The 13,922-nt window shown below is 37.0% G+C and overlaps 1 protein-coding gene across 1 annotated transcript in view; it reads left to right on the top strand.

Annotated features, from left to right (window-relative positions):
- The first annotated feature begins 2,295 nt into the window (after nucleotides 1-2,295).
- Nucleotides 2,296-13,922, top strand: part of TOPAZ1 (testis and ovary specific TOPAZ 1) — a 34,216-nt gene continuing 22,589 nt past the window's right edge. Inside the window, exons 1-5 of the mRNA XM_058831067.1 lie at nucleotides 2,296-4,463; nucleotides 6,786-6,847; nucleotides 9,193-9,323; nucleotides 11,316-11,377; nucleotides 12,633-12,687. Of these exons, the coding sequence (XP_058687050.1) occupies nucleotides 2,296-4,463; nucleotides 6,786-6,847; nucleotides 9,193-9,323; nucleotides 11,316-11,377; nucleotides 12,633-12,687 (2,478 nt within the window). The remainder of the gene's footprint in view (nucleotides 4,464-6,785; nucleotides 6,848-9,192; nucleotides 9,324-11,315; nucleotides 11,378-12,632; nucleotides 12,688-13,922) is intronic.

Raw genomic sequence — 13,922 nt, 5'->3', positions numbered from 1 at the left:
GGAATAGTTCTGCCTTGCTGGAACAGCATACACCATGTCCAGAGTCCAGGAAAGGAGCTCTGAGTATGAGGAACAGAAATGCATCGCTGTCACAGAAGCTGCAGGATCTGAGTGGACAAGAACAACCAACAACCAGGAGAAAGAAGCTTTGCATGAAAGAAGAGCAGCAGAGCTCAAGCCATCAGAAAGGACCAGACAGCCCAGGGGAAAGTGGTAGGCACTGGTAGAGCTCCAATGTAGATGTACAGGTGTAGAATTTGGGCTCCCAAATTGGTCCTGCAGTAAGACCCCTTTAAAAACTGTCTGCTGATTTAGTTTGAGAAAAGCTAGGGTGTGCTTCCCATACTGTGAATACCACCAGTCTTAGAAGGAGACAGATTGTCAGAAAAAGTAAAGGCTTTTTTTGAAGGAGAAAAGCAGTTTATTTAACACCAGGGGGAGGAGACCAGTTAGCCATTTGAGGGGGTAGAGAGAGGGAGGCAGGGAGGGAGGGGTACGGACAGAAACAGGCAAGCCTTTGGTAGGAAGTTCTTGGAGTTTCCCTCAAAAGCATTCCTCATTTCTGCAGTGGTGGTCAGCCACAAGCAAGAAAGGGGGCAGTAGTTTCAGCAGTGCCAGAATAAGAGGCAGTCAGTTCTTCATTCATCTGTCTATTATCTGTTTGTTTTTGGTTATATATGGTTCTGTCTTGTTTCTGTGTCTGCCTTTATAGGATGCTGGGATTTGCTCTCAGAACTTTATAGTTGCTATATTCTGCAAAATCCCCAAAGACATAGAAGCAAAATTATTGTGTTTTGATGTTTTAAGAGAATGTTGAGTCAAACTGGAACAATTCTGAAAGAGGAGTCTTAAAAGTCTTTCTTTCAGGATGATTGTCTAAAAACATTCTTCTTACTTTTTAAGTGGATACATTCAAATTACAAATACTGTAGATTATTAATATTTTATGTAAAAACTATATTCTGAAAAATTGGAATATTAACATTGTGTTTTACCTTGAAAACAAAGGTCTAAAAAACCCCAGCATTATCCTAGTATGCTCTTGAGTCCATTCTCTGTCTAAATTTTCAGATATACAGTTTTTTACAGTATCTGTATTTGCTTTCAGATAAAAAGTAGTAGTCTCTAAAAGAGCAAGTCCTTCAATTTTTCTGGATCTTCTTGGTCAGTCTGATGCATTTGGTTGGACTGTTTTTCTGAAAGATACTCTTATGAGTAAATGTTTGTCCTACAGAGAATCTGCTGCGTGAACAAAAGATTTTAAGGCTGGACATGCAGGCAGCATCTTCATTTTCTTGCCAGATTTGCCCTAATTTGTTTTCCACCCATGTGGAATATACAACAAATACACAACTTCCAATGTCCTTATGACACCATAAGGTTCTGTTCCTCTTTGCATCTGTTTCTGTAGATAATATGTCCTTTTTTTACTCTTAAGTGTCCCAATAGTGTTTATTTAAAAAGAAAAGAAAAAAATCATAAAATTTCCCAGAAATATTGTAGCCTTATGCAGTGTCATGTTCTTCAGCAGACTTGAATGTTTGGGATTTTTTGTTCTCTTTATAGGCTTGTCTTTTTCTTTAAGAGTTTTCTTTAATGACATTCCTTTGGTTTTTTTAATCAGCAGAGGAACAATTAAAAGCAACTGAGCAAGACTCTGGTACTTCACAGGCTGTGAAGAAGGGTAAGACAAAGCCAAAGCAAAACAGGGCAGAAAATTCTAAGGAAAAGGAATCTCACTATTCTGGAACTTCCACAGTTTCTGCTTCAGGTGACAATGAAAGCAAGAGCTTTCTATGCCATCCTGTAACAGAAGAGCCTGGTGCACAGTGTAGAAAAAGGCAACACAGATCTGGTCAAATGAAGCACTTGCAAAGTTTAAGTGGGACTGCAGCTGAAAAGGTGATGAGTATGTCTGCAAAATGTGATGCTGAACATGGCAGTAATGCCCTACACCATTGCAGTGGCTTGCTCTGTGCAACCGAAAAGAATCCATTTGTTAGATTAGAGGACTGTAGTTACATCAATACATTAGTGAAGCCTTCAGCTATTGGAACTACCAACAGTTATAAATTGAATGGATTCTTCCATGTAGCCCATGGTACTGGAGACCTGAATGATAGAATTTGCAGCACTAGTAGAATGCAAAATGAGAGATCACTCATAAAAGGCGGTTTATCATCTAATAAAGAAAAGAATGAAAATGAAGAAGGCTGTGTTTCATGCTGCGTGAGTGAAAACAGTAAGTATTTAAGGGGGAAAAACTGTAATATTGGTAGAAAACATAGAAAAAAGATGAAAATCACAGAGAAGTCTGCAGACGTGGCTGGTAAATGCAAGAAGTGTGAGTTACAAACAGAAGCAGCAGTTGCCATGTCAAACTCGTTTGCAGTTTCAGGACTAAATCATACTCTCTCAGCTTCATGCGATCATACATCAGATTTTGATACAGAAAAAAATACTCATGAACTTCAAGCAGTATCAGCCTGGAGAAAGAACAGTAGCAAATTACTTGCACTTGAAACTGGCTTTAAGAAGACATCTGTGCTCTCTGCAATAGTAAAAGGAGAAAATTCAAGCAGTGTGGCAGATTATGCAGCTGCCTCAGATAGCCTGAGAGTGTTAGCTCAGATCCATGATGTTTCTGATTGTCACAAAAGCAAGGCAGGAGGAAATTTGAACAAAGTTAATAAGAAATTGCAGCAGTTTACGTGTCAAAGAACAATACCCATGACTGGTAAAAAAGTTTGGCCTGTTGAATCTTGTGCCAGGACTTCTGAATGGTTTCTTAAAAATCATAGGTCAGAAGAAAAAAGACTTTTAAAGGCTGCTTTTGAGGATTCTTCTGATAACAGCAGTGTTAAAGCTGTAGGAGATGGTACAGTGATTGGGAATGTGAGACAGCTGGATTTGCATACATCACTGGCAGAAATTACAAAAGAAATTACGCATAAAAGGATTGATCCAAATATTGACTGTCGGGCTTCACTTGAAACAACGGGATCCTCTTCTGTGGATATTTATGAGACTTTGACAATGAACAATGAGAACAGGGAATCGCCAGTTAATACGGATAGAAGTGCCATGGCTTTTAACCGTGGTGATATGCAAGAAGTTAAAGCAACCTTGAATTTTACAGCAAAACAAAAAGATGAAGATGAAGGAGATGTAACAGAAAGAAGCCTGTCTGTGACAGTCCAGAATGGTACAATAAAACAAAAGTATAAAAATGAAGGCAATGTGACAAATAGAAATCTGTCTGTAGCAGCCCAGAATACTACAATAAAACAAAAGTATAAAAATGAAGGTGATGTGACAAATAGAAACCTGACTGTGACACTCCAGAGTGGTACAATACAACAAGATAAAGATGAAGAAGTTGTGACAAATAGAAATCTGTCTGTGACAGTCCAGAATGGTAGAATAAAACAAGATAAAGATGAAGAAGTTGTGACAAATAGAAACCTGTCTGTAACAGTCCAGAATGACACAACAAAACAAAAGGGTAAAAATGAAGCAGAGGTGACAAAAAGAAACATGTCTGGGACAGTCCAGAATGATACAACAAAACGAAAGGGTAAAAATGAAGCAGAGGTGACAAAAAGAAACCTGTCTGGGACAGTCCAGAATGGTACTTCTACATGTGACACAAACAGTATAAACTTCAGCCCTAAAGTATCAGTAGTGAACCAGAAATTATCTGATTTAAACCTAATTAAACCATTAACCTCTGGAAACCTGACAAAATTCAAAATTCCTTTATGCAGAAAGAAATGTGAATCCAAGAAACTGGAATCTGTCTATTCATTTGAAAGCAAAACTTGTAGTCCACTAGAGCTTCTTGAAAGCACTAGTCCAGAAAGGCAGAAGACCAGTGAAGAGACTTTCTTGGTAAAATCTGAGCAGGGTCCTCTTCCTGTGGTGAGTGATGCTACATCTCCACCTTCCATACAGAAAAAAGCAGATGAGATCGACAGTAAGGACTTCCAGCAGAATGGCTCTGTGAATCTCTCTGATGAGATGTCCGTGCTCTCTGAAAGTTTTTCTGCATATCCACATCCTCTTCTTGATGGACAACCAGAGCCATCTGTACCTGATTTCTATGGTACTGAATGTGTGCTGAAATCTAGTTTTCCTGATCATTCTTGGAATGCAGTCAACCACCTTGTTGGATTAGAAGTAAATGATGATAGAAAATCAGCACAGAATTTTTCACAACACAAAAATCAAAATTTACCAGATATCCTTGAAGCTTACAACCAAGATGTTCTTGTCATTGATGTGATTCAGGATGACCCTGACCTTTTTGGAACCAGTAATGAAGAGGCACTTGCGCCTGCACGCTGTGAAAGTTGTCCAGTGAAAGCGTCCCCTGCAACCGGCATTAAAGACACAAAGGAGTATATTAAGCCTGAGTCTCCCGTTACCTCAGAAAAGATGTATTCAGTAGAGAGTAATTTTAGGTATGCATATCATTCCTTTTTATCACAATATTCTTAAGTACTTTTATCTCATATCCGTATACTTTGGTTTTAGTGATCAGGCTTCTTTAGAGACTTTTACTAATTTCTGTTCAAATTATTTCTTTTTTTGATTTTGTGTGTTTTAAGTTTGATTGAACTATGACAGTATTCTGAATGCAGATAACTTGTTCTTCATAAGAGCTGGGATAAACTCTGAATTGTAGGATAATTGTAGACAAAAAGGGCTTCTTTAAATGAAGTGAAATATGGAAATAGAAAGATAATTAAAATTAATATTCTTAATCTGACCTGATTGAAGATAACAGATATCCCTTTGACAGCAATTTTCTTAGTTGTAAAGTGGTATAATACTTAGAAGTGTTTTTAGTTCTTAGATGTAGCATATTGTTATCTTGAATCTTTAAGAGGAGATGGTTGTCACTACAGTAGTGTTCCATTCTACCATTCTTCATCCCTCTTTTTCTCCTATCCCCAGGTGTGAATATTTTTCAGATATGTGATTGGGCTAAGGTGTTGTAGACGTGTATGATCCTGCATCTTCATTCAGCAAATTCCTGGTGTAAATCATTAGGTGTTAATTTTTTACTGGGTTTTGAGAGGATAATAAAAGTCACAGGAGGAGGAAAAGAAATTCAAAGTAGAAACTAACTTCTGTAAATGAGATAGTTCTTCTCAGAATGGATGAACTCATCTACTGTTTAGTCTGACTTCTCTCTTAAGCTTTGATACTTGTGTTCAGTGAAAAAGTTTTAAGATCGAATTTTTCATTTTACAAAAACAAAGTTTAGATAGAAATAATGCAAGATTTTCCTCTGAAGATTAGTTTTTTTATTGGGATCGGTGTTTTAATTTTCTTTGTGTAGTCTTTCTAGGTGACTTTATGTTACCTGTATTTTAAGTCACACTTCAATTATTTTCAGGATTGTACTACCTTGTAACTGAATTTTTTTTTTTATTTACTCACTTCTCTCCTTATCCTTTCCTTTTCATTAAACCCATGTGGAAAACAGGAAGGAAATCTTCTTTGAGGTGCTGAACACGTTTTTGAACATGAGAATAATAAACTTTCAGATGTTAATAGAATAAAATTTCTGCTAAAACAAGTCTCTAGAGAACAGGGCAAGTCTGTAGGAGTGTCCAACTTCTTGAGAAGCAGCTAGGCTGTAGCATAGTATATTTATTAGAGGGAGTATTAATTTCTTTCTGATACCTGTTGAATTTGTTTGCCATTATCCAAGGAAAATAAAAATGCATGGTTCTTCTTTTTTAGAATTTCCTCTTAATTTGCTAAAGAAAAAGGCAAAATTTCTTATTTTGCTTTTTACCTTCCGTAATTTGATGCAAAGATTATTAGCTGGCGATTAACCATAGTTGATAGCAGTCAGGAACATATTAATGAACTGAATATGAGAATATTGAAATAAGACAATAGACCATACCAGTTTTATTGGGTGACTTACAATATCACCAGATAATACCAGATCGTGGCCAGTTCATACTATTTTTTTTTTTTTATTTTGTTGAGTTTTACCAAATACAACTGGGACTTCAACAGTTTATTTCTCTGCTGCATGCATTTTACATAGAGTGCTGGCATGAGGAAAACATTCTGGACTGAAGTCTGAATGGGGCAGTAAATTAAATTTTTCACATATGCTTTTGTTTGCCGTTTTCTGTTGCCTTGACTGGACAGCTTGCTGCCATTACACTTGGTGTCACTCACCAGGTACAAGCTTCTAAAATCTGTGATGATCATGATGATGTTTTATATATTCTGTATGTAAGATTTAAATACATATTTGTCCCTCCTGAGCTTTTCTAAGGAGAATTTTTTTTCCCCAGCTTATTTTTGGAATAGGTGAAGTATCCGATGAGCAGTTGTTTTTGTTACTCTCTTTGAGATTCATTTTTATGCAAATGATCTTGAATATAAAATTACTATAAATCACATTTTTTAGAAACTGATGAATTGGCTCATTAGCACAGTAGTTTCTTGTTTTGCTATACAGAGAAAATTTTCCTGCCTGGTATTTTAGGCAAAGATTAAATGAGATAATGAGCTTTTACTGAAAATTTCAAATGTCTTGGTTTTACTTAACATGTTGAGGTGTATATCTGTAGGGATGGACATGAGAAAGCCAAAAGAGAAAGTTAAAAAGAGTCTTAAAATAGTGTGTTGGATGTAAGGATTCTGTCCACAGCTAAAAGTATTATTGAGAATTTTTGATTTTATGTAACTGATGGATTATTTTTGCTTTTGTGCAAGATGGAAATCTTAAATACACTTTTTGTTCAAAACAGATGCATGCAAGAATCTGGAATGTCAAGTGATACTGAAAATTCTTGTAATTTGGTGTTAAAAGGTAAGGTTATCTGGAAATGTTTTGGTGTATAGTCAAAAGAAGAAAGAGACCTAAAAGATGTTTTGTGTCAAAACCAAAGCTTTCTGCTTTCCACATTAAAAAAAAAAAAAAAGAGGAACTTGTCTGGTTTTGTATTGTCTTTCTATTGTAACACCAGTTTGTTTCCTAATGCATATTGAGTCACTAACTTTCAAAACAACACAAGCCTGAGTCATCCGGGGTACTTCTCTGTAGTCTGTTGGTAGTACTGGTAGGTTGGAGTGAGGGTTTTTTATTTGGTTTTGATTCTGTGTTTTTTTGATATTTCTGATAGTTTTAGGCAAAGAGTTCTGTTAGTTGTTGAGATCATAGTAAGACTGAGTCCTGTGATACTGCTTTGGAGTTTAGGTCAGTTAGACGTGGTTGTTCTGTTGTGTTCATCAGCACACAAAATTTTGTAATCAGGTTTATTTCCAGGTTGTCCTTTTGGGGTTTTTGTGGGTTCCAGAGACATTGTGCTGTTTTTAAAGGATGCCCTTTTTTAATGAAATAAGGTTACTTCTTATTTAGTGAGGTTTTTCTTCCTATTTAAGGCAGAACAGTCCAGCTAGGCAGCAGATGAATGTGATTTGTTTGGTTTCCTATGGCTTGCCATATATCTATACCAGACCTACTGTGTGAGGTATACCTAGTGTAGAAGTTTCTACTTGATAACGTTGGAGGAGCAGGATTTTGGCTTTGACTAGAAGCCTGTTACTGACAGTAGTGAGCACACAGTACTGAGACTGGTTTTGGAGGTTCATGGTGTTTCCCTTCTGGTATCAGTTTGTCAGCTTGTTGTTAATCTGATATTCTGACATTACATGTTGATTTTGCTTCAGGCTTGAAAGGTGTCTGTGACAGTACCTCTTATGCTGGTTTTCCACATTAATGTGTTATGTTCATGTAGAAAGAGTGATTTCAGCAGATAATGCCTCCTGGAAAGGAGTGACTGAAGACTATTAGGGGAAGAGAAGATTTCAGGCTTTGGGTATTAGAAGGCAAAATAAAAGGTAATGAGCTTTTAAGAGCTCAGATACCAAGAAGTAGATACAAGTTCCCTGAGGAGGAGTCAAGAGGAGGTGCACAGTTAGGCCTCTGGTCTTGTAAAGAGATTGGGACCTGTGCCGTGGAATTTGCAGTCTTGAGGTGTTTGAAGCCAAACCTGGCAACAAGTTTTGTACTATTCAGTAACTTATGCATTTTGTTTGTTGATTTACTTCATGTTCTAGCAAAGTTTGATGCTGGAAGTCTTTGGTTCTTTTTGTGGTGCCTAAAGTCCTTCCCAGATATGAGAAGCAGGACCACATCATAATCTTAGATGAATATGCACACAGTAACTTAAGTTTCATACGTGGCTTTTAAAAAAGGCCTACACAGAACAAAAGAAGGGTGCCTGGTTTTGCTAATTATTGACTTCTTACGTATTTATTTAGAAATACATGTTACTGCTTTGGTGTCCTGTATTATTTAGTGAGGTCATGGCTACTTTCCTTAGTGGCTTCATCATTTAAGAAGGTGAAGTGCTGCAGTTAAAATATTCTGGATGACATCAGTCACCTTTCAAGTGGAAATCTTGTGTATGTTGTCTTCAGCCAGATGTCTTGTACTTGGTGATCATAGAGACCGGTGACTGTAGGAGAAAAGCCTTTCTAATAACTAATATGGTTATTTTTTCCTGTATCTGGACAACTGCAGTTGGAAGTAATTTGTGTGATCCAGTAGTGAATTTCTTTTCTATGCAGAACTATTTTGTTGTATATTAACAGCTGTTTCAGAAAGTTGCAGCCAGGTATGTTGTTCATTTCCTGTGGCACCTGCAAAAGATGCTGAAATTTCCTGACTCTGAATTTTTACTGAATTTACTATATTACAGGAATTTGGAGTTTCTCAGAACTATATTTAGTTCAGGGTTGCATCACATCACTATGATTTACTTACATCCTTTTCTAACAAACAGTAAATCGTTTTGGTTAGCAAATTACCACACATATCTTTGGCTGTGTTTTAATAAAAAAGTTTAACTGAATTTATTTCTAAAATACTGAATTCAATATTTTGTATGTAAACCTGTTATACTGTTCTACAGGGACAATTAAAAAGCATACAGCTTGAATAGAATTTTAATTGCATATTCAGCCTAATACTTATTTGAAATGATTCCTGCCTTAAGCATGAGGTATTTTTCCATGTAAATTTCACATTTAGGAAGTCCTAGGAGTGCTTAAATGTTGTTAGTTCTAAGCTTTTGTAATATCTAGGAAATAAAAGCTTTGTTGTCTTGTAGCATGGGAAACGTGTGAAGCAATGTGTTTGTACATTTTCAGCTGAAGATGTGAACACCCACAATTCTTCCAGAGGAAGCAGTCCTTCAGGAGATGTTACTGAGGACTTTCTTAAAGATAGGCAACAGAGCAAACTAGATGAACTTTTGACGAGTTTGGACATGGATGAAAAGGTACTGAGAAATTATGGTTTCTCTCCTTAAATGGTTTGGGCAATTACAATCCACATAATTGGTTAATTTTAGTTACTAATGCTGTTTTATCAACAAAATTTAAAATTTCCTACAATGAAGAGAGTGTTAGCATTTCCTAGATTACTGTGTATTGGCAATATAATCTTTGCTTAACAGAACTTGATTTTATTTTAATTGTCACCAACATTTAAGCTTCAAATTTGAAGTGAAACAGGATATTGTTATATCAGTTGTTGCAGTAATGCTGTATTCCCAATGGTATGAAAATTACTGTTCCAGTCACCTATGAGTACTGCCTATAGTACGACTATAAAGGTAATCTATGACATTTTTACATAACATACCTAATTTTAAATGTTGCTGGTAAATGCCTCTCAGTATCAGAAGGATGGGGCAGTGTTGGAAAGCTGGGGAGCTGCACAGCCATCGTGTACCAAAGAAGAATCATTCTGGTCTTCATTAGTTAGGCAAAAAGGGCTTTTCAAATACAGATTTCTAGCTATTCAGAGGGAATGATTTTCATGCTCACTGACTTTATCTGATCTTTTTCTGTCTTCCCTCCTCTACATAATAAGTCTAGGTCTTTTAAGATTTGCTGAAGTTTTATACTGTTTGCTTCTTTGGTAATGAATTGGAAATTTATATCTCTCTACCACTCATACGTAGTTGCTGATAGCATTTACTGTTTTCCACTACTTCAGGAGTGGCTAGTGGTTTTAACTGGATAAGTTAAAACTGTAAAATTCACATGGTTAAAAATTGCTAAGTAATTGAGAAGTTAATCAAACAGCAGAGAATCAGTTTCCGTTTCAAAATAGTTTAAAAGAAGAGAAACATTTCCTTCAGCAAATGAAATTGGGGCTGCTAACATGCGATTCACAGAGTTAACAGTGACATTTTATTTCCTGATCTTTTGGAGAGATAAGAAGGGTCTGTCAAATTGTAAGGTTTGCTGAAGGTGGAGTACTTGTTGCAATATTACCAGGTCAGTCCCAGCTGGGTTGTTTCATAGCCTTGTGGCTTTATAAAATCAGTATCCTAGTGTTTGCTTTTCTGTGCTGTGTTGGACAGCAGAAAATATTTACAAATAATCTTACCCAACCCAAACTCAAAACCACAAAATGCATACTAAGCCCTACCTAAGCCTGCTCTGTATGTGAATAGAGAGCAGCAGTGCACTGGGGGAATTACTACAGGTACTCTACTGTTCAGGGAGATTTTTCAGATTTTGCTTTTATGATGGTTTTTCCGATTAATAATCCTGTGAGAAGGGCAAAAAGTAACCATGGAGAAAATGCTACAAGTATTCAGGAAGTGGTAAAATAAAGTTTGGAAATCTGCTGCAAGGATATGCATCTCTAATTCTTTGGCTGTAATAAACTTGTGATGAAATGTGAAGTCCTAAGTTACTTCATAAATAATGGACGAAACAAAGCCAGGATTCTGTGACTTCATTCTGTATTAGTCTTTTCAGATTCTCAGCTCGAAATATGTTTCATGCTGTCTTTTTTCTCCATATCGTTGGGGATTTTTTAACTGTTCATGGTTGTGTAGAGCTGAGCAAAGGCCTAAATTCCTCCTCAGTGTAGTTTTAAATTTCATTAAACTTGATGGAATTACTTTTGTGGTATTCCACACATCTGTCAGGCACAGTTAAAATTGGGAAGTGGGCCTAAAAAGTGCTGAGATTATCATGGGAGCAAAGAGAAGTGAAGACAGTCACAACAGAAAAAAAGTGACCTTTTTTTCCAATTAAAAATCACTGTTTTAAAGAACACAGGGTATAAAGGCAGTATGTCCATTAAAAAAGATGTTGTAAGAGTAATCCTGCACACTGAATTAGTTTCTACAGTTAAGACTGTTTTATCACACCTTGCAATGATCACTAACAGTTTTAAGTCTGTAGAGTAAAGCATAACAGGCTTAGTAGTGTTTTGCTGTACCTGAAAATAACTTCTAATATCATTACAGTTCAAGCTTGCAGATGGAGTGCCTGATGTTGAAGACGAAAACAAGAGTGAAGCTGAAAAAAGGTACATATAGTGTGTCCTTCATGTAACCTGTGGTGTTCCACAGTTACTATATAAATAAAACATGATTGAACACAACCAGTATTCAATTTTCCATGTTACTGTAACTATGTGATGAAGAACATAAATATGTGAAATAATATGATTTCACTCTACAAAGTACTGAACAAGTATAGTCATAGCCTGACAGGACAATAGGGCTTATTTTGTCTTTTGACTGGTGGCAAGATATATTAACTTCATGAAAGTGTCTCACTTTTGCATCTCAGTGTGTGTGTAGCATAAGATGCATTTCTTACCACAACAGCACTTACCAGAACTCAACAAAACCAAAAAATTGTAATAAATAAATCATGAAGCTTTCATTTTTCTTTTCTACTTATGAAAGAATTGAAAGATCTCATTCAAATTCAGGCTGACAAATATTTGTGAAGCAGTAGAAAAAGGTGCTTAAAAACATGTCACATGCAGTTAAGGACATACTTTACTGTTCTTCTAGCTGTGTTTGCAGTGTTTATTGTACACATAATTTCTTAGTCTGATTTGCAGAATCACCGTGTAAGCTGAGTTGGAAGGGATCCATAAGGATTTTCAAGTCCTACTCCTGGCCACCACAGTGCTATTCCCAAGAGTAGCACCATGTGCCTGAGAGCACTGTCCAAATGCTTCTTGAGCTCTGTGAGGCTTGGTACTGTCACCCCTTCCCTGGAGAGCCTGTTCCAGTGCCTGACCACCCTCTGGGTGAAGAACCTTTTTCTAATATTCAATGTAAGCCTCCCCTGACATCTTCAGGCCATTCCCTCGGGTCTTGTCACCAGAAAGAAGGGATCAGTGCCTGCCCCTCCTCTTCCCCTCACAAGGAAGTTTCATACTGCAGTGAGGTCTCCCCTCAGTCTCATCTCCAGACTGAACAGACCAAGTGACCTCAGGCACTCCTCATCAGGCTTCCCCTCAAGGTCCTTCACCATTTCCCTCCTCTGGACACCCTCTAATAGTTTAATGCCTTTCTTATGTTGTGGCACCCAAAACTGCACAAAATATTCAAGGTGAGGCCAGGTCAGTGCAGAGCAGAGTGGGGCAGTCCTGTCCCTTGGCCAGCTGGCAATGCTGTGCCTGATGCCCCCCGGAGATGCTTGTCCCTCGTGGCTGCCAGGGCACTGCTGACTCATGTTCAACTTGACATCAAGCAGGACCCTCAGGTCCCTTTCCACAGTGCTGCTTTCCAACCTCTCATTTCCCAGTCTGTCTGTACTTCCAGGGTTGCCCAATCCCGGATGCAGAATCTGTCACTTTTCCGTGATGAACTTCATATGGTGGGTGGTTGTCCAAGCCTGAATTAGTGTCAAACAGAGAAATTTTCATTCATCAGCAGTCCAGAAATGATGGAGAATTAGTTTTTGTAGGAAAGGTACAGTTAAGGTGGAATTCTTAAGTAATTAGAAGAGAAAACATATTTCAGAATGCTATGGTTTAGGATCAGTAATCACCAATTAGCTACTTCAAAAATTAACGCTGTCCTGGATGGAACTAGGATGCAGTAATCTCAAAATAACCAAGAAACCTTAACTGACATAGTAGAGAGTACTGGTTTTTTTTTTCCAGCACTGCTCACATTTCTGTGACAGACTTCAGTGTGCCAGAATTCTGTTAGTAGAGAATACTGCAGCTTTTTGTTAATCCACTAGAGAGCTCCAAGCTCCTCCTTCTGCTATAAAATACCCATTTAAGTTTGCCTTAGTAGCATAAATAATTCTTTATATTATTGAATAAGTAGATTGTACTGAATAAAATATGTTTGTGCAATACAGTACTCTGTGGTTAGAGAAGAGGCCTCCATTTGGAGTTGAACTATTTTCTCTAGTTTTACTGAAAAATGTCATTACGAAGTTTTGTCTGGAAGAAAACAAAGTTGCTGTTCTTATTTAGCAAACTCCACTTCTAGTGATGCTGTTATTAAAAAAAAAATGCTAGTAGAACTGTGTAGTTTACAGTTCTGGCAAAATTGTATGTAGTTTCATGTCTAGATTAAAGAAAACTGAAGGAAAATTGTTTTGAAAAGCCTGTTGTGTCAGAACTGAGGCTGGCATCATGAGAAAGCATAAGAAGATTTTATGTGGTAATTTGACATTTCTGAGTAACTAAAATTGCAGATCTTTTGTTCCCTCTGGAAACCAACCCAAATGCATTGATGAGAATAAAGATTGATCTTGAAAAATTTGGGGTTGTTAGATGGAATTTTTCCTCTCTAGTGTAGCATTTTTGTTTCAAATTGTATTGAAACATCCTGAAGTTTAGGAACTATTTGAGTTATCCTGGCTATGAGAAATATTAAATATCTTGAATCCCTTATAGGAGGTAGCAACTCTACTTCTGTCTGTAGAGGAGCAAACAATTTAAAATGTCCTTTGTACTGAACCAGGATTCTTAACTGAAAGGGGGAAGGGGACCAAGATCTCATGAAAGGGGATCATATTTTTCCTGTGGCTTTGTTTACAAATACCAAAGAGATTACCGAGTGGTTTTTTTGCTAGCAATATTTTTAGCTTAT

This window comes from Poecile atricapillus, chromosome 2 (genome assembly GCF_030490865.1).
Source record: "Poecile atricapillus isolate bPoeAtr1 chromosome 2, bPoeAtr1.hap1, whole genome shotgun sequence".
Classification (NCBI taxonomy): Eukaryota; Metazoa; Chordata; class Aves; order Passeriformes; family Paridae; genus Poecile; species Poecile atricapillus.
Note: the sequence above shows the minus strand (reverse complement) of the source record. Positions and strands in the feature narration are given on the sequence as shown.